This window comes from Varroa jacobsoni, unplaced genomic scaffold, assembly GCF_002532875.2.
Source record: "Varroa jacobsoni isolate VJ856 unplaced genomic scaffold, vjacob_1.0 scaffold_1084, whole genome shotgun sequence".
NCBI lineage: Eukaryota > Metazoa > Arthropoda > Arachnida > Mesostigmata > Varroidae > Varroa > Varroa jacobsoni.
In genome coordinates, this window is record NW_019213986.1 from 4,452 (window position 1) to 32,267 (window position 27,816).

The following is a 27,816-nucleotide window of genomic DNA, read 5'->3' on the forward strand; positions in this document are numbered from 1 at the left end:
CAAAACAGGTCGTTTATCATCACGTTATTTGTGACCGTTTGATTAGCAAGTATTGCAGATTTCACCAACGGACTAGCTATTCCACAAGGTGTCGTGCTTAAACGATCCCTTAGCAGACGTTTAACTGCGTTGGTCTGAACTAACGTCTAGAACAAGGAACCATTGTACGTACGTATACGCCATAGGGTTTGTATATTCCCATATATTACAATGCGGCTCATGCAAAATCAACACGGCCAATATATAATTTTTTTTTTCACAAACTATGTTTGTACACAGTAATATTAAAGTCCCGTCAATGATACATAGTCTACATTACGTCAGCATGACCAGAGGTTATCACTTATGTTTAAACATCACGACGATCCAGATTATTCATGCGAACATAACTGCAGAATTAGTTGCAATGAAATAATTACCTACAGCATATATTCTGCTTTCGGCAGCTCGATCGTCTTCCTTGCCAAAATGGACATTTTTAACTCCGCTAAATTAGCGGCGCTAAGGACAAAGTAGCAAAAATCAGAAAACAATCACGACACCATATTAAATATACCCTAATTATATCGAAAATGAACGTCGATTTAATTACTTCATGTTGATAATATCACTGCATGGGGCACCACATGGCGAGTGAAAGCGGACACACAGAATTCAGTTGAGATCGTTTTTCTCTCGCTATTACATTACACATAATAGTTCGAAAACTTAGCGGGCTACTAACGTGCGCCGCCATCTTTTGTAGACACAATTAGCTAAGGAGAATATGAAATACGTTTCCTTTCGTAATCTGGATGGTTAAGAGCTCTACCTTAGTAAACAAGACAAATACTCAATAATTGCTATGCAATAATCAGTTGTATTGTTTGCGTATCGTAACCTGTTTATCAAACACAGATTAGCAACATGTAACTGAACTAACTTTTGTATCGCGTTAATTTGTGTTGTGTGTGCTCTCTCCGTAGCCCTTCTCGTGACTTTTGTATGAGCTTTTTTTGTTCTATAGAAAGCTGCCTACTAAAATTTGTTTTTGTTTCTTCTGGCGGTGCAGCACTCTTCTGGTATCATTCTGTGTTATGCATATAGTGTTAGTCTGCCTCCTTTTGGGTGACGAGCCACTGGCACGTGGGCCTCCTCGTCCGCGGCACAATGTCGTGTTCGTGCCTTTGCCATCTCGTCGTGCGTACCGACTACATCGTGCCTTATGCCGCCGTCGCATGCCCCTTCGTACGGACTGTGAGTTGTTGCCAACCGCAAGCAGAAGCTGTTGTAGGCAGCTTGTATGAGTGGTTGGATTCCATCCGCTCCATCAGATTTTCGCCCGCCTCCAGGAGTTGCGGGCGCACAAGCCAGTCGATAGCTTTCTCCTGCTTTAGATTTTGGCTTCATAGGATCTCACATAGGCAGCCGTCAGAGCCACAAGCCCCGCCCTTTCCACATTAACTCTAAACGCGCAAGCGTAGGACTGCGAGCGCTTTATAGACACAGTTGCAGGGCTCAAGCCATTCCCTAACCAGTTTGCCCCCCCCCCCCCCCAGTTGTCATAAGTGTGTCATTTAGTCGGCGAACTTTAAAGGCGAGAGCCTCAATATAGGTGAACAGTGTAATGTCTAAAACAAAGACTCAGTAACAAATGTAAGTTCATAAATGACTAAGACAATGCAGGTTACTAATTTTGGGGCAAATGGATTTCTACCTGGAGATTGTTTGTTCTTGTCTCCTGACGCGAAAAACCTTACTGATGTGGAGATCTTAGGTAGGTTTTTCATGAAGAGCGTATTTTTGCAATGAAACATCCACTGAGCTAATTAACTCTACGAACAGTTTGTCGATTGGTTCGTCAGGGGACGTTCGTAATTGTCAGACGTATGGTTTTCAACGAGGTTTGCGATGCAGGCAACAAAAAGCGACATCTCTGTGAGGGAAAAATTCAAATAAAAGATTTAAGCTCTAGCTATTCTTTTTAAGTATAATAATACTGTTTCTAACAACGCCGTTGCAACAAAGGTGTCGGATAGACCACTGATTGGCCAAGCAGTCGTCATTAAGCTGACATGTACGGCGAAATATTGTTGTACGAGCAGTGTGTTAACATATCCCTGTAGCAAGAGATGTGCTTAAGCCGTGTCGCTCGATGCTACACGTTCATCCTAATTAGAAACTCTGTGTTTAATCTGTTTCTTTTCGTCGCGACATTAAACAAATGCATTTTGTTAAACCCTTTAATGAAAGCGCTGGTTGGGAGATCCCCTATCGTAATGCTACTATACAGAAATCGGTTGATGGAAATGCTGCTTTCGGATCCACTAGTACGATTTTCGCTCACGCTAACCAGGCACCAATCGTGCGCCTTACGGCGTTTGTTTTTGAGACATTGGGGGAAACCGCTGAATTCCCTTCTCCTCACCGTGGTCCCGCAATAGTAGAGGTGATGGCCTCCCTAGTTATTGCGTATGGATCCCCATCTCCAAATGTAGTGGATAGTGTTGTTTCACACGCGGTCTGCCGGCATCTGCCGGTCGAAGCTTTCGGTATTGCGGGGGGTTCTCAATTTAACTAAGCAAGCAATACTGACTGGACAAGCGGCCGACGCTGGGGTCCAGCCGATGATAATGCAGCGATGTATATGACTTAGTCACGCACTAGTCCCCTTTCGTCCCAGAGAGGACTGGGCATATGGATAAGAAGTTGCGAGTGTTTCTAAGCAAAGATGAATTGTCAGCCCCTCGACAACTGACCAAGCTAGTCTGCCCACGGATCGTGTGAAATCTTAAAGAGACTACCAGCCCTGTTGTCGCAGACACGAAGTGTCGTTAATGCCCGCCTATCCCTCTATCCCGAAGCTGGGCTAACCTGCCATGCAACATTGCAGGAGTGTCAACGAAGTCACGCAGCGTTCTCTTGACGACCGAAACGTCACCCGTGCTACCTATGAGTAAGAGTTTCGGACCGATCAATTCATTCACCAGTATCAGTGACGCGCTTGTTATCAATCAACGTACTGCTCAAGCTCGGAGCTTGCCTTCGAAGCGCGTTTAATGAGTTCGACACGACGTCAGTCAAAGCTATTGAGTAAAGTTCGGCAGCGAGCGTACAGGATCACTGGATATTGAGCGTATCTAACTTATAGAGAGCAGAAGTCCTAATCGTGTTGCTGTATCTGTCAATCGGCGCTTTTGTTAATGTTGTTGATCTGCATACTGTAACGAAACTGGCAGACGTCATACACACGAGTATAACAATTAATAACAGATTTTTTACGATCGACAACTTGTGGACGTATTTCAAAGGTATCGATCTATGCATGATGCTAGTAGACGAACCAGCCAGTGTCGCCTTGCTCAGATGTTTATTAAGGCGTAGACTTGACACGGAGTTGAGTCAACAAAACGCAAAAAATTTATACGATGATGAATTTGATATAGTGGTTGTGGTTAGGAATTTTGTGCTTCAACAGGAATTGTAAGGACAGAGACTGGTATAAAGAAAGTTTTTGGGTTGTCATATCTCCACGGTTCGAAGTCCGGCAGCCCGCGAATCTGCTTATTGTTAACTTAACATTAATTGATTGACTCAAGTTATGGATTAGCGATGTAAGTCAGAGTGTGACAATAAACGTTCAGTCTTCCATCAACTACGATACACTGAGTTATGCTTCTCTCTTTATAAGGGTATCGTACAAGTAGATTTTGTTGTAAGTATAATTTTTATCTGGTTGTCACGCTAATGTTGGCATGCAGCACGCAGCTATTAAAACTTCATAAGAATGCAATGTAAAAGCGGAAGGACGACTATCAGACACTTCTCCTGGCACTGACAACTTTTGTATCATTAAGTTCCGTTCACATACCACGAACTTACTAACCGGTCAGTTGACTATTTTCATTCTGACGATTATTAATCTAGCCTATCACCGAAGTAAGAAAACGCGCCAATTATGAACAGAAACCCCTAGGCCTCTCAGAGACGTTTCTTGTCACTTGGCCTAAAACATTCGAATGTCAATAGTCTTCCTGCTGTGTTCAATGCTCTTTTTCACAAAAATGGTTGTCGTTATCTTTTTTTTATTATTTCTTTCTATAATCTTTCTTTTTTTAGCATGCTGCGCGCGCAGTCTTCTGATAATATATCTGATTTCTGACTATACAACAATTCGCGAAAGGTACCATAACGATGGAAGTGATAGTACATCGACTTTTTGCATATTCGAATGTACGATCATGTACCATTATATTTACGTAACTCGATTGCCCTGCCCGGTCGAAATAAAGACGCTGTCTGGGATATACAATTGTTCAACGACAGAGGCCTACTGGCTGCGACCTCCAAGTTACTTACATAACAAGCTTATTTTCATTGACGCTGCCGAAAACAGTCGAAATGTACGTATACAGAACTAGTTTTTCGTTGGAGAATGTTGACGCTGCGCAGATTTTGTACGTATTAGTGGACGGCGTAGCAATCAGTCATACGCTGACCTTTATTCTACATGTCTAGGAAATTGGCGAATTACGGAGCTTACTATTTATTATGCTTATTATTAAAAGAAAAAAAAAATCATTTTTCTTCGTTTCCCTCTGTCTTTTAATCAGCAGAACAGGAAACGAGCCATATTATCATATTTGCCTTTGCTTATATGGGCCGGTACCTCTTCGAATAGCATTGCCACATAAACCCGGTATTGATCCACTCCACAAAAAAACCAAAGCGGAAACAAACCTGACTGCCGGATAGATGATCAAAAGGCTCTCGTTCGCTAAACCTTTACTCCCAAAGGGAGTAAAGGTTTAGCGAACGAGATTAGCTATTTTTTCGGCTTATGCCCAGGGCGCCATTGGTTATTACGATAGCCCCTCCGCCGTGCAAAATCAAATGTTTAAACAGATAAATAATATACTATGATTAATTAGCATTCTCATATACGCAATACGACAAAACTACAATAAATATTTCTTCTGTTTGAATAAAAGCTAGAACATTGGCCCCACATCCAAGAAAGAAGTGAGGCATCACCAATAATACTACAGGTAAAATCTTGTCGTTTCACTCTGCAATGCAAAGGCTTAACTTGTGAACGGAATCGTTGTGATAGGAAGGCCTTGTCGAGGACTTTGCTCCATTTGCTTGCTATTTTTGTACTAACATGACAGCACTCGGCTTTGCCCCTTTCGGCTTTCTCACAACCTAACCTTATAATGACTCGAAAAATAGACGGTCAGCATACGAGCACACTCTGCAATGTTTTGTCTAAAGTCGTTCGCTGCTGTTGGCACTGTGGCCACACGGCGGTAACCGCGAAGCGGAATAACTCGGCTGCGCCGATACCTCCACAAAGACAGCGTCATGCAAAAGCACTGCTGGCGAAAGTGGGAGAAGGGGTCGGGGAAAACCCCCATTGTTGCGTGAAACCCTAGGGAATGTCGTGGCGTAAGCCAATGTAGAGAAAGGGTCGAGGTAGGGAAAGCTTATTCACTTCCAGCAGGTCGATATGGCCAGACGATACGGGGGGCAATCATATCATACCACCAGTCGTCATCATTTTCTGCTTATTTCAAAATATCTAGCAAATCCAAATGTCAGACCGAATGTAAACTCTATAAAATACAACGTGGATTAACTATGACAGAAAACATTATTGTTATATTATTTGTTTATAGGTGCCTCATAAAAGAAGAACCTTCAATATACTTCCTGCGTATTTTCTGTTATTATTATTACCGATGCTTTTTATGGGCGAAATTATTAAGCCACCCGTTTTGAGCGTCACTATTAGAGACAACGCGGCTATTAGACAGACCGAAGATTTATTACGCGGGGATGGACAATCGCTCAGTCTGTTTTTGCGCTCTCTAACTTGACGTTGAACAGAAGTTATAAACTGCCCCCTTAACAGTGAAAAATGAGGTTGTTCTTATTTCAGGACATATTCTACGATAGGCACAAGAAATACTTCAAGCTTTCATCGTTTGCGCTAGGTCCATTTTCATTGAAATGGTGCAAACCATTGTTTGGCGCGTTGTCGTTTCCTCGGTCTATTGCGACCTCGGTTAGGTGCGGCGTGAGCTGCGTTGTTTATTTTAGCTTTCAAGAACCTGACTCAGGTAACGACGTAGACGGATAGGCCTGTGGTAAAGAGCAAACGCCAGATATCCGGCTCTTGAGATCGGTCCATCTGATCTTCAGTCCAGAAATTGCTTATTCCAATAAAAGTTTTGCTTATGTAAAATTAGCGAAATGTGGGACATATGAAACATAAGGCATAGAACATTTCTCATACCTAAATATACTTTTACATACGAGGCAACAACCTAATATGAAATACTGAACTAAAGCAAGTTCAAACCTTCTTGATAAATTCAATAGATGTCCTACTCTATGGATACAGGCTGTTCATACGCGCTTGTCGACAGACTTCAACCAGCAACTGTCTGATGGAGCAACTGTCTGACGGAGGTGCCTAGGTCCTCTTAGCTTATGTTTCGGCCATTTTTTGTCAACTTTGAATTCTTTTGAATTGTAAACCAAACTCCCTTTGTCGAAACGATTCTCAAAAATTAAACAGAATATAATAATATAAGGAACTAACGCTCTTAATTGGCGTTTTTTTCGCATATTAATTAAAGAGCTCTGCTGACAGCCGCGACAGCGACTAACTAGAAAGCCATTTAGAAGGCAGGTAATAATTTTTGTAAATTATAGGCATTATATAACCATAGATACACGAGTTTTTATAGGTTTTAAACTAATAGCTAGGTCTGTCATATTTGTTATGATCTGGACGAGCGTTTCGTGAGGCTTCAGCTGCTGTGTACCTAATAAAAGCTATCCGCCGTTGAATCACCTTGAAGCAGACGTACATCGGGGTAACAGCGACGATACCTTTCGCGAAAAGACAGTCCTGGTCGAACATTTATATCCTTTCGGCTATTATGTGACCAGTTTAAGGTGGGATCTTTATTTTCAGTCCCGTACGTTATGTATATATATATATAAGAGCAATTACAAATTTACAAAAGAACCCTTAACGTGGGCAATAAATTACGACAAAGAGTAAAATGAATTTCGGATCTATCGATCAATCAAAGTCACCTATTAGCATTCAAATACTTGAAATACATATATTCATAAGAAGTTGGCCTAACAAACCTGATACGCGGTGTGTTGCCGCACGTAAGGCAGCTTTATAAGATGGGATGAAACTAATCTTATCAGACGGTCCCGCAAATAGTCTGCCTTGGACCATGGAGATTAGTCAGTACATACCAACGATTGCATGTTACTGAGTCTATACTTCGGTTGGCTACCGAGTCAGATTGGCCAGCAATTAAAATTGGCCGACGAGATGCATCGTACGTATCTTGAAGTCTTTTACATTTAATACAAGCACCAGATTTATCAGGCGGTGATGGAAAACGTGAGGCATTACATGTCTGTTAGACCGCTTATGTCATTGTCAGGTCTCGTTCGCGACGACGATCGTTTGGTAGAATTCGAAATCTGCCTCTGCGAATTTTCGATCCCATTGGCAGATTTCCCTGCAGTGCTAGTGTTGATTATAGATTGAAACTATGATGGAAAACTTCGGCGGCGCCGCCGCCGCCGCCGATTGTTCTTTTAAGAAACGAGGCTTTTGTCCGATTCAGTTATACAAGGCTCTTGGTCGCAATAATCTCTTAGGCTATGTTCATTCAACGTGTATGTACTCTTTTATTTATTAGATGGTAAAGAGCTAAGGAATCTAATGCTGTTATTCGAACGTGACAGCTAAGTGCTTCCTATGGCGAGGTACCGAACTGTTGCTGCCAGCCCAATGAGCGCGGGGTGTAAATTGAGCTTTCTCGCAGTGAGTGCGTTGGTATTTACGAAGGCTGTCAACGTCGTGGGGTGACGGATCAATAGCTGCTGACCATTGCTACTTCTGAGGTTGTGGCGCATGAAGCCATATCATCTGCTTTAGGTTTAAGCTTGATAAAAAGCACAGCATATAGGAATTAGGTGGGTAGAGAGAGCCATGGGCATTTCACGCAGCCCCCGAAGCTGTGACAAAAGACAGATCGTGCAGCCCATCAGAAGGACAACTGCCACCTAACCAACCAACCAACCGTACAATTGATAATGAAAATCGTATATCGTATCTGTATTGCTAGAATCAGCTAAACACATCATCTGATTTGTTGTATGCTATGTTTCATACCGAGCGACATTAACGTAGTGAATAGGTCTTGTCTACCTTGCTACCGTCACCCTTAGACGGGTGGGTCACGTATGGTCGGTAAGTTACAGCTGTAATTGTTGCGTGACAGGACACGATCTCAGAGGGTACATCCGTTACGTACCTAGTTAGTCCATGTGAGGAAAGTGTCCCGTAAAATTTGGCAGAATTAATTCGAATAATTAACTTAATAAAAATCATGGATGAATTTTTCACTGTTGTATTCTTAGCAGTAACCGCAGCAATAAAGCTTAATAAAATATTGCGTCAAATTGCGAAAAAAAAAAAAACAATCAACACTTGGGTCGTACGAGTCTGCTTCGAGCCAAGCCCGGTACATACTGGCCTATGTAGCCTGAATCATCGACGATAAATAGATAAGTCCTCATTTGATCAGGGTATGTCTAACTTTGTGACTAGTTCACTGGATAGTACTGTCGCATTTCCTGCTTTTTTTTGCACCCTCAATAGTTATTTCTGTACAATAACATCGCGCTATCCAATGACCTGCAGGTTTCTGCGTCGTGTAGTTACAATAAACAGGCGCTTACGCTGCAGGCCGCAATGGCACAGCGTATCAGATATAGCCGTAATAACGTGTGCGTTTATGAGTGAGTTCGTGTATTAATGTACGTGTAAACTTTGTTAAAGGTATCGCATAACTTGTTTCGTATAAAATAATACCATTTCGCGACAATCCCTACGCGAATCATCCTGCGCATACCGCTTTTCAACGGCTTAGTATTTCAAAATGTGGACAGCTTTTATTGACTTGTGCGCTTCTAGCTGCTCCCAAAACGCATTAATTGAAGAGTTGAGGGAACAATTGAGAGTTAGTGGGTAGTTGATTTCGGCTGAATGAAGTCTACCTGTCGATGTCGAGCCGCACGATATACCGACCCAGGCTAGATAAGCGTTGCAATGTTCCTGTTGAATCGTACGTAAGTAGCATATATTTATATATAATATGGATCAGATCCCTTGGCTTCTCAATAAGCCGCACATAGAATTCTCCTTGACTTAGACTCTGTTCGATCCGGTAAAATCGCATTAGCATATATACATATAAAACGGGTCCTTCCATTGTCACGACTTGTATATGTGTGCATTACGCGTCGGCCCCCCGAAACCTAATTTATATAGCTTTCTTATAAACAGTTTGTGATGTTCGCCTCATGAAGTCCCATACATCATGCAGACTGCGTATAGAATAACGATTTCAAGCAAAATGATACAGAACGACTTAATGCATAACGAGCCGATGCGGATGCTTCATGTCCCTTTAACCTTCAAAATACCACTTCAGTATAGCTACTGTCAATGGGTTTATAGACGACAACAACAATGATAATTATAATAATAACAAGGACGTTATTGGGTGCCAGAAGAAGTCCAACGAGGGCGACACTGGTCGGAGAGGCGTCGCTATAGTACAACGCAATATTCTCTAAGCTGTTACGCAAAATGTCGTTCCTAAATGAACTTTCCCAGTAAAACATGTACTCCAATATTACATCGAATATGAGTCAACTTTTAGTATGTACTATAGTTAGAACAATTGATGACATTTCTATTAAAAGATAATCATCTGCGCCCACGTATAACATTAAGAAATTCAGAGCGGGCCATACCTATGGGTCTGATGGATTTATCAATTGAGAAGCATTTTCTCTTAGATTATTTCATCTGAACTCGAAAGAAAGTGTCGAAAGCCTGTCGTTCCGGCGTTGCTTCAACGCGGCTTTCTAAGAGTGAGGAAAGTAGGAGGCAAGTCAACGGCATATGTGCCCAACGGGCAACACCATACAAAATACTTTTTTACATATCATCAGCCATATATTTTGTTATGTTGTTAAGAATCGCACTTGGACACAGAGAAACGACACCCAACGAAATAAGTGGGTTAGATATATAACGAGATACCTAACGATAGCGTCGACAAATGTGTCTATGGTATAATAATATGATGACCCAACTTTGCCCAGGCGATACAGCCAAACCCTCACCTAAAAGATCGACAAAAACACCGAACTACTTCACTTTGAATCACGGTTACTTGGATCTCGAATTCGTTTGCACTAGCAGGTAATTATAATGACAATGTTGGTACTCAACTGTCTCAAAAAGACCTCTGTTGAGTAAATAGAACGGCCTATGGAACGTAGTGAACGTGACGTAAGTTCGTCGGCTAATTGCCGATAGTTCAAGAATCAATCCAAGGCGGAATGAAGAAAATGATTATTCCTTAGAAATGTTCAAATCCTTCAAACTAGAGTCTTTTCAAAAATCCGACTTGCAATACGGGATGCAAAACGGTAGATCACAACATTGTATCTACGGCCGTTATTTAAGATAGGTATAAAATGCTGTGGCAGAGGCTCATTCTTCACATGAGATTTCTTCTTGTTTATACGATCTGTCATAATTAGCCTTCATTGCAGTTGCGGCTCGAAGTTAAACTTTGAATAGCGGACGAAAACGCAACTGTTGATAGTGTTAGAAACATAACAAGCGTTCTACTTATTTTTATGGACTATGTAGCATTCGTGTGCCAATGGTCACATGGACAACATCAGCTCTTCAACCAGAATTAGGAAAATCTGTGCATCTTCTCGTAACACCTTGATAGAGTCCCATGGATTTGTTCATGGGACATTTGACAACTGTCAGCTAGTTTCTTTCCCGTCTAGTTATGCAAGCACTTCTTTACTACTGATTACCTGTACTTCTATGCCACTGATGCTATTGTGAAGATACGCTGTTGAAGTTCCGAGAGGATGGGAATTTGCCTGTTGTAATAGTTCAAAACTAAATAACACAAACTCCGTAGTCAAGTCAATAATTTTCGCTGTCCATCTTGGTCTTCCAGTTGTCTAACAATACATATAGCAAATCTATTAGTCGTGTCTTCCCATAGGTCTGCTTTTAGATAATTTCATACGCAGCGAACGTAGTGAAATATGCCTCAGTTGGTTTAGTTAACGTTCAGGTGTACAGGTTTAGAGAGATGACACGGAACTATCGGCCAGCTCGAACATTTTCGACTAGCTTGACCAGGCCGTGAAGAATTCATTGGTCCTGATTTCATAGCATTATAACAAGCTTAGGTCAATGGACCGTTAGATCCCTTTTTTTTGTTTGCATGTTTATACTATAAAAATGTTTTTTAATATTTTTCTTTTAATTTTTACGACTTAATTTTTTTACCAACTTAATTTTTCCAAGATGGATACAAAATGCCGATAGAAAAAATTATCATTATTTTTGGTGCAGCACCAACAGCCAAAAGCGACTCTGACCGATAGTTCTTTATTAAATGCTAGTTCCTTTGGGGTGGACTGAGATCACCTACGAGCCCTAGACCCGATACACGCCTGTAAGTTCACCACTTAATCAAATGGAAAAGCCTTAAACCCCTATGGCTGAATAGTGCACTTTTTTTTATGATAATAATACCAATAATCGTAGTTTTATGCCGAAAACGTAAATTGTTTACGCATGGAAACTTCAGTCTGCAGAGGTCACCGCACGATTGGTGTCTGTTCTATTCACCTAATTTCTTCCAATTTTCTTATGACTTTTCAGACCGTCTACAGCATCGTCCCAGGACTCGCTGATGACAGCTGGGAGCCCCGAAGCGTCTTCAGTGTCCAATGGAGATCTGTCGGACAATATTAACGTGGTCGTCCGGGTTCGTCCTACTAATGACATCGAGACACGCCACAAGGACTCCCACGCCCTTCAGTATCCGGGCGAGGGGCAAATTTTGGTACCAGCTAAATATATCCGCTCTCTTTTTACTTGCAATAGACTGAAAGGAAAACTATTCATTTGGGCAAAGCGACATAAACGTAGAATGAATATAGTCAATACTACCTAGCTAACCAATATGTCTAAACGCTGATCCGGACCAGTTTTCGTTGTACAAATTGAATCGCATTATAGAAAAGATGATAAAAAATCAATCGATTAGAGCTATTTAGCCTAAAGGGCTTCCAATGCTAACTCTGAACAAACGTTAGTCGAGAAGAGGTATAAACTGTTTACATTCCGAAGTCTGAGAGGCACTTGACGCTTCAGAGAAATAACATGGATCAGGTGAAAATACACGCGTTGCTCTGGCTGAATTGGCTAAGCCCAGTCAATTGCAGCTGGAAATATTGGAAGCTCTTAAATGTCGCTAACTCTCCCTTCTTTCTCTAGTCTATCGCTTTCCTTGTTTGTTGAGTACCTGAACCTGTTCTCTAGCATCAATAGCTATTCTATTCCAAATAAACTATGTATAAACAGTAATTAATTACTTACAAGTTAGTTTTGGATGAAAAAATTTATAGAAAACACAGGTGTTTTTTTTTTTCCATTTGTTTGTCCTTCCTTCACATGCTAAATTTCTTCACTGTCGAATTTTCATTTGCTATCGTACTATTTATCATACGCAATTCATACGATGCCGTTCGATAATAAATATACATACGAGTGACTATGTTACGTCTGATATCGATTCCTTTCTCGCGTTTTGTCTAAATGTTCATTAATTTCGATTGATTCCTAGGAGAAGCTCCCGTCTGGTATAAGTGTGCGAAGTTACTTAGTTGTTTCACTTTTTTGGGACCGCCGGTTCGAGTCGACCCACTCAGCATAGCTAATGAATCCATCCTGATTGGCGTCGAGGTGAAGAAAGGCGTCCACTAACGCTTCGAGCTGTTCCACCGTAAGTCCTGCAATGTCAGGACGCAGAGCAGTTGAGTGGGATACGATTTTCATAAGTTCGAGTCCATCAAGAAGATTATTATTGTCGAAATCGTGCATTCTCATGACGTAGAATATTGACTGCTCGTTCGATATCGTTCCCTCTTTTTGCAAGTCGATAAGATGCTTGAGATCTTCTTGGATGTGTTCTGTGTCCCGGATGATGCTTTCGGAGTTATACTTCTCACGAAATTTGTCTATCGCGTCTTCATTGGATAACCCAGCGTTTGCCTGCTGCGTCGCAACTGGCCGCAGAATAATACCCAAGCTACAAATAAAAATCGATAAATTTATGAGTGCATATATCGAATTGGGCATCTTTGCTTTTTATTTGCTCTGCACTATCACACAGAACTCATTTAGAAATCGCTAAAACACTCGAAGCTGACGCCGATTTTATAAAGTTACAATGTGCGTATCAGTTGCCCGTTCACTAACTCAGTACGTCCAAGGCACAATACGGCCGTTGTACGCGGTGGATGCGCTATGTCAGATAGATTGAAACTGTTTTACACCTTCCTAATACTCTGTCTGGACAAAACGTTAGTTTAAAACGTCTAGTTATTATTGATACTGATAGTAATAACAGTGTCGTATATCTGTCGCAACGAGCTGGCCGACCAAAATCGAGCGCGATGATTCAACATGAAATGTTCAAGACCTCAAACAGTGGCGACACAATGGACGGATGATAGCTATCCGTCTCGATACTTCACAGCCCAAATGATTGCACAAGCTAACCGCCATAGGCCACCTATTGTTAACATGTTTGGGTGAACATCTGTTCTTGTATCGGAAATTTGCGAACTTATGGATTGCGTCTCTATAGAGAGAGAGGGAGATAAAGAGGGCGCTGCGCCGCTATGTCGTTGCCTTTCGACTGGGGTTTCTCTCTTTCGTGTTGCCAATATGGCGCTTCAATGTATCACTAGGCTTTGTTCAAACGCCATATATTGGCAAATGACGTTACTGTAATCGTAAACGAACGTTTGCCCGCATCGACTAGAGGCGTTTTATGTATTGCAAGCTTCTACTACTTGATTATTTACGAGTTGAAAAGTCGACTGTCGAGATTCGATAGGGACGACAGTATATGTTGACATCATTCATAGACTGAAAAATCTATTGCACGCCACAGCGTATGGTTACGTTCGTATGCCAGTCACTTGCCAGACCAACCGGGTGTTTCCCTGTACGCGTATGTTCGTGCATTAGATGTGCCATGCCAATTCATCTTCATAGTATATACGATACTGATAAAATTGCAGTTGTAAGTGGCTTAAAAAATCAATAGACAATCGATAGATGTTGATTCTCGCGCAACAGCTTCGACAAATCGCCGCGTGCAACGTTTCCGCGTAAGCTCTATCAGCAACTTGCTCTGTCTAAAGTATGTCAGCTTATCGTGCGCCTTTTCGAATATCCAGCCGATAAGAAACTGATCAATATTCATCAAACTTTTCCTAAACGGTTCGGAGGTTATGTTAGTTAACGTCACATGAAAGTCCTACGCTCGTCATGCCTAGCGCGTTCCTACATGTACAGTGCTTACCCTTTGCGGTAAAGTTTATCATGCATAAAAAAAAAAATTGCTTAGCGTAGAAAAAGCTAGACAATTAGATATCTGATCTTGATTACAGGTGGACGAGGAACAGACGACGCAAACAAAGCTATTCACCTTTAGCGTCGTATTTGAACCTGAAGCAACGCAAGAGGACGTACTTGAATATTGTGGAGTTAAACGCTTATGCGACGCCGCGCTCGATGGGTAGAATCCAACCACAAAAGAGTCATAAATGCATGTTATAGACTAACGCGAAATTTTTACTAGAATACTTTGCAGACGACTACGGCACAGTACCAATGGAATAACTCGCACCGATGTCAGCCGTTTGTCAACGTTAGGAAACACGTATTGGACAATTTTCGACTACAACCAACTCGTTGACGCTATCACGACAACAGGACACCGAACCAAGATCCACCAATCAAAAACCCCACAGTGTCAGATAAATGCCTTGGTAGTAGAATCTGGCCTTCGTAATCCAGCAACCCTGAACACCTCCGAGATTAGGGAAGGACACAGCGGCGCCGCTAATTTAAGGCAGGCACTGTTTTTGGCGGGTAGCCATGACTGGGATGAAGTTGTTCAGGCAGATAGAACGTCAATACGTTATTTCCCAAACGGGAAACAAACTAGCTAACTATCGGATACATAAATAAGTTTATAGAGATATAAACACTGATTAATTACGTTCACCGATAACAACTTTGCTAATGACTACGCCTCTAATAACAACTAGTGGGTCAGTTATTACTGTTATGACGGCAGCTTTTGAACGGTATGAAATTGTTCACCGTCACAAGCTGTGCTACTGACAACAACAGTCTTACAATGACTCTCTTTCGCAGATCAATCAAGTTTACCTAGAGGACCCCATCTTGAGAACACCTTTATGTTTCGAGTTTTGCTGGCTGGTTCGAAACGAAGTCAGTCCGTTTATGCCCGGGCTTGAACCTAGACCCAACGTGTCCCAACGTGGACCACAACCAACGTATAAATGCCTGTACTAAAGTAAAAATTCGTGTTTCCATTTGATTTTACGGACTATGACTTGACTCATATTCGCTTTGTGTATGTATATTAGATTTGCGTCGACAATTATGGCGTATGGACAGACCGGCGCTGGTAAAACCTATACGATGACCGGCACTGAAGCAGGCAAGGATAATCAACCAGGACTTATTCAGCTCTCATTTGCATATCTATTCAACGAACTAAAGCAGAGAAAGGCATGCTTCTTTTTCTAAAATATAATCCTTCTACAATATGGAACTTTCCCTGTGTCGTAACATTAAATCCCTGTGTTGACAATCTATACTTGCTTAATGCTTTCCACTCCTCTAGGATAAAATGGGCATTTCCTTGTCTGTATATACAGCTGCATCGTGAATTTTTGAATGATGATTATATATCTACATTGAATACAGGAGACGACGTACGTGGTGCGTGCGTCGTACCTGGAAATCTACAAGGAGCACGTTCTGGATCTCCTGAATCCGTCGCCGAAGAGTTTGCAAGTTCGATGGAATAAGAACAAAGGCCACTACGCCGAAAATCTATTTGTGGTCGAATGTGAGGATATCGGCGACCTTCAGGGAGTCCTTGAGGAAGGTATGTAGTTTTCGCGACGTAGACGTCAGATCGATGCGATATATACTATTTTCAAAAACGCTTACATCCTTCCATTTGACCACGTTCATGACGGAACTTTAATAAACAATCAATAATCTAATGTAATTCATAGCTTAGCCTGCCACTCTAAAGTTTTGGAGACCTTAAAACATTCCAACCGTTCGATGTTATCTGATATTTGTTTTTTCGACCTTTTAGGCCAACATGTAACTAACTAGAAGTATGCTTTAAATGATCGTAGCGAAAACCCCAGCTGGTGAAATCTACTTAATACTTTTTACTATTCGGTTAGTATCTAGGTTATTTATATTCTATAACAAAAATAAGCCTTTGACGGATCCATCTGCAATTGTCGTCCCGGTGGAGCCGACTAGTCATTAGAATTACAATGGTATGCAAAGCAGGCGTTTCGGTCAATACCGCCCCTGTTTTCTTTGGCTTTTCGGTATCGATGCGGGTCATCAAGAAGAGGATATCCTACCGCTCCATTCGAAAACCTTGGTTTTTGGCAATAACAAGCAACAGATATTTTGCTTTTCGGCACCAGTTGAACCTTCCAAACCTGTATACTTTCTAGGTATCCACGGTACCCATTTTATTAGTTATTTATAAAAATACACAGTTTGCAAGCTGTTGCTCAAATATATCGTGCGCTAGATACTAAAAACTAATGGCATTAGGATCTGTAATGTAGTTTTGGTCTTCTTATTCTGACAAGACCGTCTGTAAGGCGAGGAAAGGTACAGCGGATTTTCGCTCAGGGTAACAGATCGTAATAATAACATCGTAATAACGCTATTCGCTTAATTTTTACGTACGTTCTAACGCTGTGATGGTCTATTGAAATCGATTTGCATGGTTAAAGAGAAACGTCGAATCGGGTAAGGCACGGAACGAACAATATTGCACAAAGGATTTCTGTCCGTGAAGGACATTTTTGAGTTAAGGCCTTACGGCCAAGCTGCACGGGGTCGATCATTCTGTTTTCACAACGAACCACGATTTATATAGGTAGATATAAAACAGATGCATATATGCATGTTGAACTGTGGATACAAAGTGGGGAGTTGATATTTGCAAACGGCTGAGTGGCAGAAATGGCCCCGATGGGTGGAAGTATTACCACATACGAAGTAAATACGGGTAGACAAATTAAATGTGAGCGCTGTGTTTCTCCTACTGTGTTCTTACATGTAGGCTTTATTGACGATGTGATGTTGTAACTATTGCTGGCATGGAAGGTTCGGCCCCTTAGGTGTCGTACTGAAGGCCCGAAATAAGGCCGAGCTAATTGTTGATTTTTTTATAATTTTCAATAAGTAGTCATACTTTTTACTATCAGGTAGCAGCTCTAAGCAGTTTAAGTAATGGTACGCCGCTATTGTAAGCAACAGCCTTGGAGTCGCTTAGCTTGGCGCTTAATATAGACAATATGAACAAAAGGATCCGAGAAGCCATGTAAACTTATATTGGCTCAAAAAAATATGCATGCGCAGTAAATATCTAGAGGATTTGATACAAAAACCCATCATATATTGATTTTGTAATAAGTTTTCATTGCCCGTAATTTTTTGTTCATACTCTTTATTGAATTCTAAGTAACTAAATAACATGGCAAACTAAATCTGATTAGACCTAGCCAATTACTAAAACAACTCATCTGTGTCGGTATCAATCGGAAACTTGAACTTTTTGATTATTTCAGTGGCTGGGCAGACAACTGACCTTTAGCTGTCTACTCTACTAAAGACGAAGGAGAACAAAAAGTGTAAAATTGAGTTTAACACTGAGCTATTGAACATCGATATGATATGCTATATAACAACCTATATAAATGATGAAGGTATGACTGCAATTAGCAGTCCGCTCGTCAAGAAGCCGGTATCAGTCCGTTTCAGTAATTTCACATAAAACAAGGCGGCGTCTAATATCTAATTCGTATAGCTAATTTCTGGGTTGTTTGGGTATTTTCAGGCCGGAAGAATCGTCAAATCCGTTCGCACGAGATGAACGAACATTCATCCCGTTCGCATACAATCCTCACCGTGTACCTCAACTCGGAACAGAAGGACTTCGATGACCCAACTAGTTATATTCGCAAACAGGTACAAATATGATGTGAAAATACAGTTTCGTCAATATTAGAAACATATGAGCTGGCGTTATAAACACGGTTTTGCGATGATGCCGTATAATTCTGTTGAAATTATCAGAACATTTTTGACGGAAGTGTGTAGGAAGGGGGTGGTGTTAGAAATTAGAAGTGAGCTCAACGCTTCTACATAATTCGTTAGCAGGCAATGTTAGTCATCAAGTTATTCCTGAAGCTCATAGCAAATGAAAGGGAAACGTAGGCTGGTCGATTGAGTAAACTAGAATTGAAGCCGAAAGGCTCTAATTCCAATAGGCCATATAGGATATTTTTTAGTCCCTGGCATCGCTAGAAGGTATCATTGTTCTGCTAAACTCGAGCTGACATGAAAGATCTCGTTGAAATTGAAAACTGAAAAAATCAAGTCATTGGCTCTTGTTCCTCCGCTGTGACGCTATTTAATGCTGCTTTAGACCTGTCCGCGGACAACAAAATAGTAAAGCAAACTATTTTACAGGGCAAGCTGAGTTTTGTCGACCTGGCAGGTTCAGAAAAGACGAAAAAAACAAAATCGCAAGGAAGCACGCTTAAGGAAGCCAACAACATCAATAAGAGTCTCCTCGTGCTCGGTTAGCAACACGTGTCGTTTCTAATGTGTCATTAAGTATAACTATTTAACAGACAAGTATCCGCATTCGTTCAGATAGATCCAACCAAAATAAGCCACAGACTTCGTGTTACAGCTGATCGTCATGTTCCTAATAGCTGAGTGCCAGCCGGCATACAGTCTAAATATCACCCGCTTTTCATCGCCCTGTCATAATCGCGTTACGTTGGTATATCGTATAGGCAATTGTATTTCAATGCTAGCGGATCCGAAGAAACGCAATGGGCATATCCCGTACCGGGATTCAACGCTTACAAAACTGTTGTCAGACTCCCTGGCTGGAAACGGGATGGCACTTATCGTAAGTGGACGTTAACGGTTTCTACTATAATACGTGTGAGCGTATCTCGTATTGAACATGAATTATTGTTGAAATGTTCACCGTGCAGGGGCAAATGAAGAACTAGCATTAAAAGCACGTTTTCATATGTGAGTTGAATATATCGTGTTTTTTTTTAGATCGCCTGCGTATCTCCTGCGAGGTCAAATACGCTTGAGACTATTCAGACTCTACGGTACGCCTCGCGCGCGCGAAGGGTTAAAACTAAGCCGATGGTTCGAATGGTGAGTCCTTTCGGTAAACTGAACCATACACACCACAAAAAACAAAGCTCAAGTTCGGTGATTTTAGTAGTTTAATAGTAATTTATTAAAAGTCTAGTAGTCATTAGGTCGTTAAAACTTCTCAAGGACATGTAGTAAAACAATCGTCAATGATCTGGGCAGATACTAAATAAATAAACTATTCGCATGTCCTATAGCAGGCAGTCATATTGGTATAAATAAGGTTCCAGAGTTTCGATCAGGCTTAAATCAAAAAAGTGGTTAGTTCCGACGCTTTGCGTTAAGCAGTTTATTATGCCGAACGCGTCACAGGCGCCGTAACCCTGAGAGACTGAATTTAGGACAGTTATGGTTGCTCGGCTGCAGTTATCACGAACGCAGGAAACGTAAGATAGATCAGTTTATTGCGTGCAGACTCCGTTTCATATTTGATAAATATCGTATTTTATCGTCTGTTAAACAGTGAGTAAACAGTGTTGGTATCAGTAAGGCCTATGATGCATAAATAAATTATGTGAACAGTTTGCTTAGAAATCAGCGTATGCTTGTTTATGTACCGCTCTGAATATATCTTTTTAAAGAAGAAGGCGGCCGCTAAAGCTAAACTTTAATTAAACCGATGGGTAAGATAGATACAATAAAGTAAATCCGAAACAGATTTAAGAACCTCCATTGTGACCCGAACCTTCAATGTGTTTAGAGGTCGGCCTTTTTACCTTTGTTTGTTTGTTTGTTAGATACATGCAAATATAGCGAGATTATTTTTAACCATTTCTCATTTCAGCACAACTCCAGCCGAGCTTCTGGGCATACAGGTATCAAAGTAGGGTGGAACATCATTATCTAATTATTAGTTATATGCCGCTATCAAATCGGTATCAACATTAAAGAACGTTCATATCTAGTCTTGATATTCTCCGATGATGAGCAGTAAACATATTTACGAGTTGCCATTGAACATTACGGGACTGCGCCTGTTTTGGCCTACGTCAGGCTAGAACTTAACGCCTGAAAACTGCGTCAACAATGATCGACCGACGTGGAACGTATGCATAATCGATAGACGACCTGAGCAATTTATAGGAGTCAGTTGGGCGAGAATAGACGCAAAGGGGCTGACCTTCAGCAGTCGAAATGAGCTCTCGGTCAACATCTGGAAACGGCTAGCGACTGCTATTTCTCTAGGCATTGTACTTATGAACTTGGGCACGAAATCGGCTGACAAGCTCACGACTAATATTGGTGGTTTTCCGGAGCCAGATATTGTCCAGCCATAGGCTCGTTTCGGCATCTCGATTAAGGCAATATCGATATAGCAATAACTCCGATCAGATTCTAATCAGACTCGGTATTTGGATGCAGGCTAGCATCATTTGAATGCAAAGTAATACGCGTGTCATTACCGTGACTGGCTTTTCGGCCAACAATACTTGAAAGAATCAGAGTAGTAAAGTAGCGAGTAAATATCTGGTGAAGTCTAGTCGTATGTGACGCTCACAATTGATTCTCTATCGCTACGCGAATCGAACACAAGATCCAGTGGATGTGGCTACCTTGACGTCAAGGCCAACGTTCAGACTACGTAGACGCTTATGGGACTCATTGTTTCGCGTCCTTTCAGCTATGGGAAGAATTATAGTAGGTCGGGTTGTTTCTTGATTATTACTACTGGAGCCGGTATCTAGCACGGACTGAATTATCTTTTTATATCAGGCGACCAATTGGAAATGGTGGCACTTTCCGTGTGTCCGGAAGCCGCATTAAGATTCCCTCTTTTGATTCATCTCTTTTTGGGGGCTCTCAGCCAATGAAGTACGATGGCACAAGACGCTGGCTATAGTTAAGACGTAAATTTCCAATGTGGGAGCTTAAATAGCAGTCTGTGAAATTGCACTTTTTTGTGTGCATGTCATATTTGAAAATGTATGTTAGTCCGGAGGACTATTGGTGCATTTAGGAATAACAACGGAAGGCGACTGAAGTGCATCCGCGAAGAAAAACGACTATTTTTAAGATGCCGTGCCTTCAACGCGTGATAAACATTACCGACAGCCCCTCAGTACCCGGCTCAAGTCATTAACTAGCGTATTACCACTGAACACTTGAATTAACCTTCAGTAAATATATGTATATAGTAGTCTCCAGAAGGCTAAACTGTAAGTAAGTAATCTTAAGTAAGACCTCTTGAGTTCACTTGTCTTTTTTAATATTCCGACACTAAGGCCACCTAATTAGTCTACGCCAGTAACTCGAACTTGCTTTAATCGTCTTGTCAGTGAAGCTACCCTGATAATGTTCGTGCCTGTTCTGTTACTACATGCTCAAAGTAACGGTGTTAAAAAGTAGCATACTATTATATACTGAGCAAGTGCCGATTTCGCTTAGCCAACCGACAACTACTAATGTTGCGGAAACTGGAATCAAAGAGGACGTTACATCGTCGCGGTGTTAGAGATTACGCATGATCTCGTTGACTCGCTACTTTTTACCCACCTGTAACGGATGCTAAAAAATGAGTGGATCTTTCGCGATAGAAGATCCCGTTTTTTAATGGATCACATAATGTTTACTGCTAGATGGCCGGACAATCAGGGTCGGGTTGATCTTAGTTGACCTCTCGTTATTTCTGAGCAACCTTACAATGCTAGATACATTCTGCTCATACATTCTGCCGTCCGTAACACTATTCGCAACATTGAATACAGAACTTGGATACAAGGTCCTGACAGTCCCGAATCTGTTAGCTAGAGCTTCTGTACCTTGACAGGATACGTCTTCGCTAGTCTCTGTGATCTCGTTGCCAGACTACACGCAATCACTGGTTCCCAGTAGATCAGTCGCTCTGTCCTAACTGTCTATCCGTCCATGCCCGAGATTCTCCATCACAAGTTACAGGAATAGGGATGTGTTTATCGCTACGGTTACGTTTTTCAACCTTCTCACACGTTACGCCATAGGAAGTACGAAGTTTTTAGTCACCTTTGGGGGTCTGCTATGTCGGACACTGGCACGACAGATAAGTGAGGCACCCATACAGAGATGTGTCAATAGACATTTACCTCCTCCAATCATATGGAAAAACTCGTTAAACTCGAAACTAGGATAAAAATCGGACAAATATAAGCTAAAAAGTACAAATATCACGATAGAATATGCGACTAACCGCTAAAAAATGAGTGTGCTTTGCCGATGACCATTTTGATGTTCCGTACGGACGCTCACGGTAGAACTTGAAGCACTGAAGATCATTTCGGTTTTATGCATTCACACATGTTGTTGTGATATATATATATATACAAGAGTGATCCGAAAGGTAATAATTAACCTGCTTTACCTGATTGCTAGTAATGATTTACAGCTTAAATGGCTGTATTTTTTGAAGACGACTCTCTAAGATGTTTTCGGTGAAGCAGAGTGTGGGAGACTGGAAGGTCGCCGTTTAGATCTCATATTTGGAATGATCATATCTTAATTTCAGTTCATTGATCTTTTTACCTCGCCAAAAATGAAGCAATATATGATGCCAAGGTAACTTCGGTGTTCAATGTATGGCATCCTGTTCTGAGGAAAGATGCTAAAATCTGATGAGACCGCCATTGCTATTCTCTGTAATATTTCTACATAGCATTTTTTCAATGGTTACGTAAACGAAAATTGTAGTGTTTTTACCATAGATAGAAGCTACTCTCGAGAGATGTCTGAATTGTTTTCATGTTAACGTTCGCATGATAGGGCACGTAATAACCCTATCATCTTCCACTCGTGTGCGTGCCTCTGACACAGGACCCACGAGAGCTGACCATTTTGTCGCTCCGTCGTGAAGTGAAACTTCTACGCATGGAAAATGCCTATCTTAGGCAACAAATCAAGAATAACGCCGGCGCTGTCAAGCTTGACAAGGTACGTACACTTCAGCTGTCATTGACTTCTACCGCAATGTAATTCACCATCCCTGTATATATAAAATGTTATCCATTTTCAAATTATACCAGTACATGTAACACGCTAGCTCTGATTTCAGCCATGCCACGTATTGCTCTATGCATCGGGCAGGGGACCATGGAGACAGGTTTCTAAGCATTGACATGCACCCTAGGAGCTTTATCTGACATCAAATATAACAAGTGGAACTTTATGTCTAGCTGAATTTTTATAAAAGTAGGACAATTAGGTTAGGTTCCTAGCTAACGCCGTAAAAGTCATATAAGTTCAACAACTTGCTAACCTCACACGAGGGAGTATACAACCACCGCCACAAATAGTACTAATATCATTGAGCGTATGCGAGATACGTTTTTGCGGCTTTGCTTCGACACTGACAAGACTAGTTCAGCTCTAAAGATTACATGTAATACGGTAGGCTGCTGTAGAAAATTGAAGTTCATCCAATAACTATACACCGAAATAGATACTGACATCTGGTAATTTCATTGATTATATGACTACTTTGGAGTCTGGAAGGCGTACTTCTATTAGCAAGAAAAATACGTAATACACAGTCGGCTCCGATACCCAAACGGCCGGCCTATTATTCACCTGCGGCATGTCCTGTTAGTTCAGATCTTTTTAGTATCGCGTAGTAATAACAGCTTCATGTTGCTCAAGGTGGTTTCAACTGCAGTTCTTCCTAAAACCCCAGACTCAGGCTTAGAAATTGACAATAGCGAGGATCCGATCAAGGATAGGCAAATGGTCACCAAGTACATGCAAGAAAATGAGGAACTCAGGTATTGCATTTGACGATGTTACTTATGTGATAACTTCTTACGTAGGACAAAGTTTGGCTACTTTGCGCATTAGAATGAAAAAGCATTCAACTTACATACACAGTTGGGTATCTTTAATCTATTCTTTTTAATGTTGCAGTAATGATAGATCTTTTTTTAAATGTGCAGAGAAAATGTACTGTGCTGTTAAAGAGGTAGTAGATACCTTCGTCTGCTGCACTATCGAAGATGATTTAATTTCAATAGAATTTGATTGTTTTGATAGTTTTACCTGTTTACAGCTGGCTATTGCACATGTTTATTTTAGAGCGGAAAATGCTGAAATACATCGTATCAGAGAAATCTTGATTCGAGACCATGAGGCAGTCTGCCGAGAGAATGAACGCTTACAAAATAAACTGCGTGACCTGGAAATGTAAGCACAATTTGCCTTTAGCGAAAACGATGCTACTTATTTAACATAAATTTTAAACTAATTGCAATGACGAGAGTATGGGCCTCGAGTAAGTTGGACAGAACGCCCAGAAAATGTTTATCTAGCAAGCTATACCGCAATCTAGCTACTTTGCACCTTCAAATAACCTGACCGCTACTATAGCCGCTATTGACGTGAAAAAAAAAATAAAATAAAACACCTATTAATTTAGTAGTAAATTAGCATGGTAGTAAAAGCGTTTTAGAATGTCTTGTAGTACCTTATGCGTGCTATACATAGTTATGCAATATATATATATATATATATATATATATACGTTGTTTGATATGAAAGCTTCACACATATACAGCTCATGCTTATAGAGGGCTTGGACTTGACAACTGTGCACTTTCTACTCTATTCGCTCACTTAGCGCGGCGACAAATGGTGAAGGATTGAGTCCAGCCATGTTTGGAAGTACTCCGACACCGCCATTGGGCACACCTGCATCTGCCGGAAACGGCAGTTGGAGAACTCTGCATGAGCTCGCCAAACAGGTACGCTATAAGTAAACGAGAAGTTAAGCTAACGTTTTTTGCTATTTTCATATGAAGTACATCTATGACAATGTCAACATGTGCTTTCAACGATGGACGTGTACCATTTTTTCTTTATTCGTACACCTTTGTTAAAACCATCTCCATAGTCTCTCTGTTTTAGGATAGGCCATCCATCGATCAGAGGGTTGGCTCCCATCTCCTAACACGGAACGAAGCCCGGGCATGCTCGGGTTCGAATCGAAATCTCCCTCATTTTGTTTCAAGCCTTTTCTACATATTAGTGACTTCTTAGTTTGAATTCACAATGCAATAATAGTTTAGGGTTTTTTTTTTTTTTATTTACGACTCTATTCGATATAGCAATTAAGGCCAGTGTTCTTATTTACTACCATTGAAGAAGCTGATTTTGCTTGTTTCAATGAGTGTATTTCAGCCGCTACCGAACAAAAATATGGATAAGGAGTTAAGAGAAATTCGCGATACGTTAGGCTCGTCTGATAGTGGCGGTTCGGGTAGGCGAAGTAGGCAGACCTCACAAGAACGACTCTTGCTAAGTCCGACCGTTACAAAAATTGGAAGATGCTAAGCTTCGCCAGGTGCATGAGGAAAGCCATCAGCGATTCGAACAAATTTAGCGAGAGTGGCAATAATAATAATAATAACGATCATATGATAAGAAAAAATGAGTAGGCAATGGTCGTTGTTGTTGTTTAATAGTACTGACATTTGTGAGCGCGTTGTTTCGCGGCCGTTGTCAAATCAGAACCGTTAATATTCTGGATAGAACGGAAAGCCCAGCGTCGTCTATTACGTAAACGCAGTAAATCTCCGTACAGGTTTGAAGTAATATTGGGAAAAATTTTACTATATACCATATACTTACCTGCTCGAAATGGAAATCTAGTTACTAGGAACGACTAGTTCATCTTCTGCCCCGAGTTGCAACACAAGCAGTTACGGGTTTTACCCACTTTCCCGTTTCCCTTTATCAACCTGGCCTAATAGACCACATTGAAAGCTTTAGTAATTATTCTCCCGTCTGCTCTACCGATTGCCAGCTTGTAGCGAACCGTTGTTCAGAACAATGTAACATATACATTAATGTCTTGCATAATATATGGCAGTATTTGTAAGGATTCAACGCTAATGTGAACTATGTTTTTTCTTTCTTAAGTCTCAATGGAAATCAGACCTTACTGATCTGACTTACATACAAATCTGATTTACATAGAAAGTCGATAATTTAAACCGAAATTCGTTTAGTTTAACAACGGAGCTAACGTGAGGCGATAGCGTACATAAATGGTTTATTGGGAGCTCGTGTGGCTTGGAAAGGAACGGCAATTGGAGAAGAATTTTCACAGAAGCAAATAGCCATTGTAGTAAATGCTCCTTTTATATCTGATTTTACTCGAGCATATTATACATCTCTTTGACGTTATATATGCGTCGATCTCGTTCGGGTGTTATAGGCCACGATAGTGGGAGACTTTTAAAAATCCAAATCGCAAGTAACCATTATTACAATACATACGATAACGACGTATCGCTATCTAGAACAATAGCAACTCGACTGTCGAATACAATGGACTCTTGGTGGTACGAATAAACTACTGGTAATCCCCAAATACTATATACCACGTAACTAGAAGTTATAGACATGTTGATTAACAACAAAAGCTACAATGAAAAATGCTACACTGAATAGAACAACAATTATCGATAGAGATCTTTCAGTCTGGCTAGACCTACGAGTATCTCGCTTTTACGAGGACCATTCTTCAAACGTATGAAAGGAAAAGGCTATTCAAATACTGGAAATCGATCGGTGCTGAAAGACGGAGCTTTATTAGTCTGCTGAGATGTCTAAAATCGTGCGCAAATAGCTCATAACAATTGAGACACACAGAGAGGCACAAAGAGTTGCCCAACACGCACGCGTTGCCCCATGTGCATTGACTCTCATCTAAAACTGCAAATTTTCCCGCCGAGATGTGTAGCCGGCTGCCGGGGCCTAGCTCACGTTGGGACCGATAGGGGTCGCTGACGTCGATCTGCAACGAGTGGTCGATGATCCTTCGTTCTGGGCTAATAATGTTTCTTTTAGTTTTCTGATGTCCAGCGAAACTGTACATATCGTATATCGAGGAATAAATAAATCAGTAAAGTCCTGGTCGTAGATGGTGTTTTTTCCTTATTTTAACGATGCTCATGTTACCAGAAAAGTTACCTAGTTATGTTCATTTGCCATGCTCTGCAATTGTGCGATATATCTAAGAAGAAGTTTCGTTTCAACGACAGTAGATGTAATAACCCCAAGTACCGGTGCTTATATAATATCGTTAATTAAGTGTATAACCTAAAATTATCTTCGAAGCTTCCGTTTTATCTAGAGTATAAATTGTATAAATATAAACCTAGAGTATAAATGCCTATAGTAAGAATAAGTATAACAACCTTAAATAGTTTGGCCTGATCAAGAAGTCCAGAAATAAGTATTATTTGTCCCTATCGAAGGTTTATTGTTCACGGTATATTGTATATTTTGCTTCTTTTCGGATACTATTCGTTGAGCTGTGAACTAATTAAAAAAATAGCAAAACTCAACATCGTACGATCTGGGGCCATATGTTT

At 40.9% G+C, this 27,816-nt stretch overlaps 2 protein-coding genes across 4 annotated transcripts; one reads left to right on the forward strand and one right to left on the reverse strand.

Moving 5' to 3' along the window:
• Positions 1 to 768: 768 nt before the first annotated feature.
• On the forward strand, positions 769 to 27,361 carry LOC111266447 (kinesin-like protein KIF12). 2 transcript variants are annotated; one of them, XM_022843936.2, is made up of 14 exons: positions 769 to 1,236; positions 11,798 to 11,981; positions 14,602 to 14,729; positions 15,610 to 15,754; positions 15,953 to 16,136; positions 18,132 to 18,262; positions 18,767 to 18,878; positions 19,099 to 19,217; positions 19,376 to 19,480; positions 23,264 to 23,380; positions 24,086 to 24,207; positions 24,515 to 24,622; positions 25,056 to 25,179; positions 25,616 to 27,361. In XM_022843936.2, the coding sequence occupies exons 1-14, from the start codon at positions 1,205 to 1,207 to the stop codon at positions 25,766 to 25,768; spliced, it is 1,764 nt and encodes a 587-aa protein (XP_022699671.1). In that variant the 5' UTR covers positions 769 to 1,204; the 3' UTR covers positions 25,769 to 27,361. The 2 variants fall into 2 exon arrangements, with proteins under 2 accessions (XP_022699671.1, XP_022699672.1); XM_022843937.2 differs by lacking the exon at positions 769 to 1,236 and adding an exon at positions 1,551 to 3,694.
• LOC111266448 (longistatin) lies at positions 12,521 to 13,768 on the reverse strand. Of its 2 annotated transcripts, none has more exons than XM_022843938.1 (2): positions 13,623 to 13,768; positions 12,521 to 13,229 (listed from the first exon to the last, which is right to left on the reverse strand). In XM_022843938.1, the coding sequence occupies exons 1-2, from the start codon at positions 13,706 to 13,708 to the stop codon at positions 12,797 to 12,799; spliced, it is 519 nt and encodes a 172-aa protein (XP_022699673.1). In that variant the 5' UTR covers positions 13,709 to 13,768; the 3' UTR covers positions 12,521 to 12,796. The 2 variants fall into 2 exon arrangements, with proteins under 2 accessions (XP_022699673.1, XP_022699674.1); XM_022843939.2 differs by having other exon boundaries at positions 13,583 to 13,757.
• Positions 27,362 to 27,816: the final 455 nt, after the last annotated feature.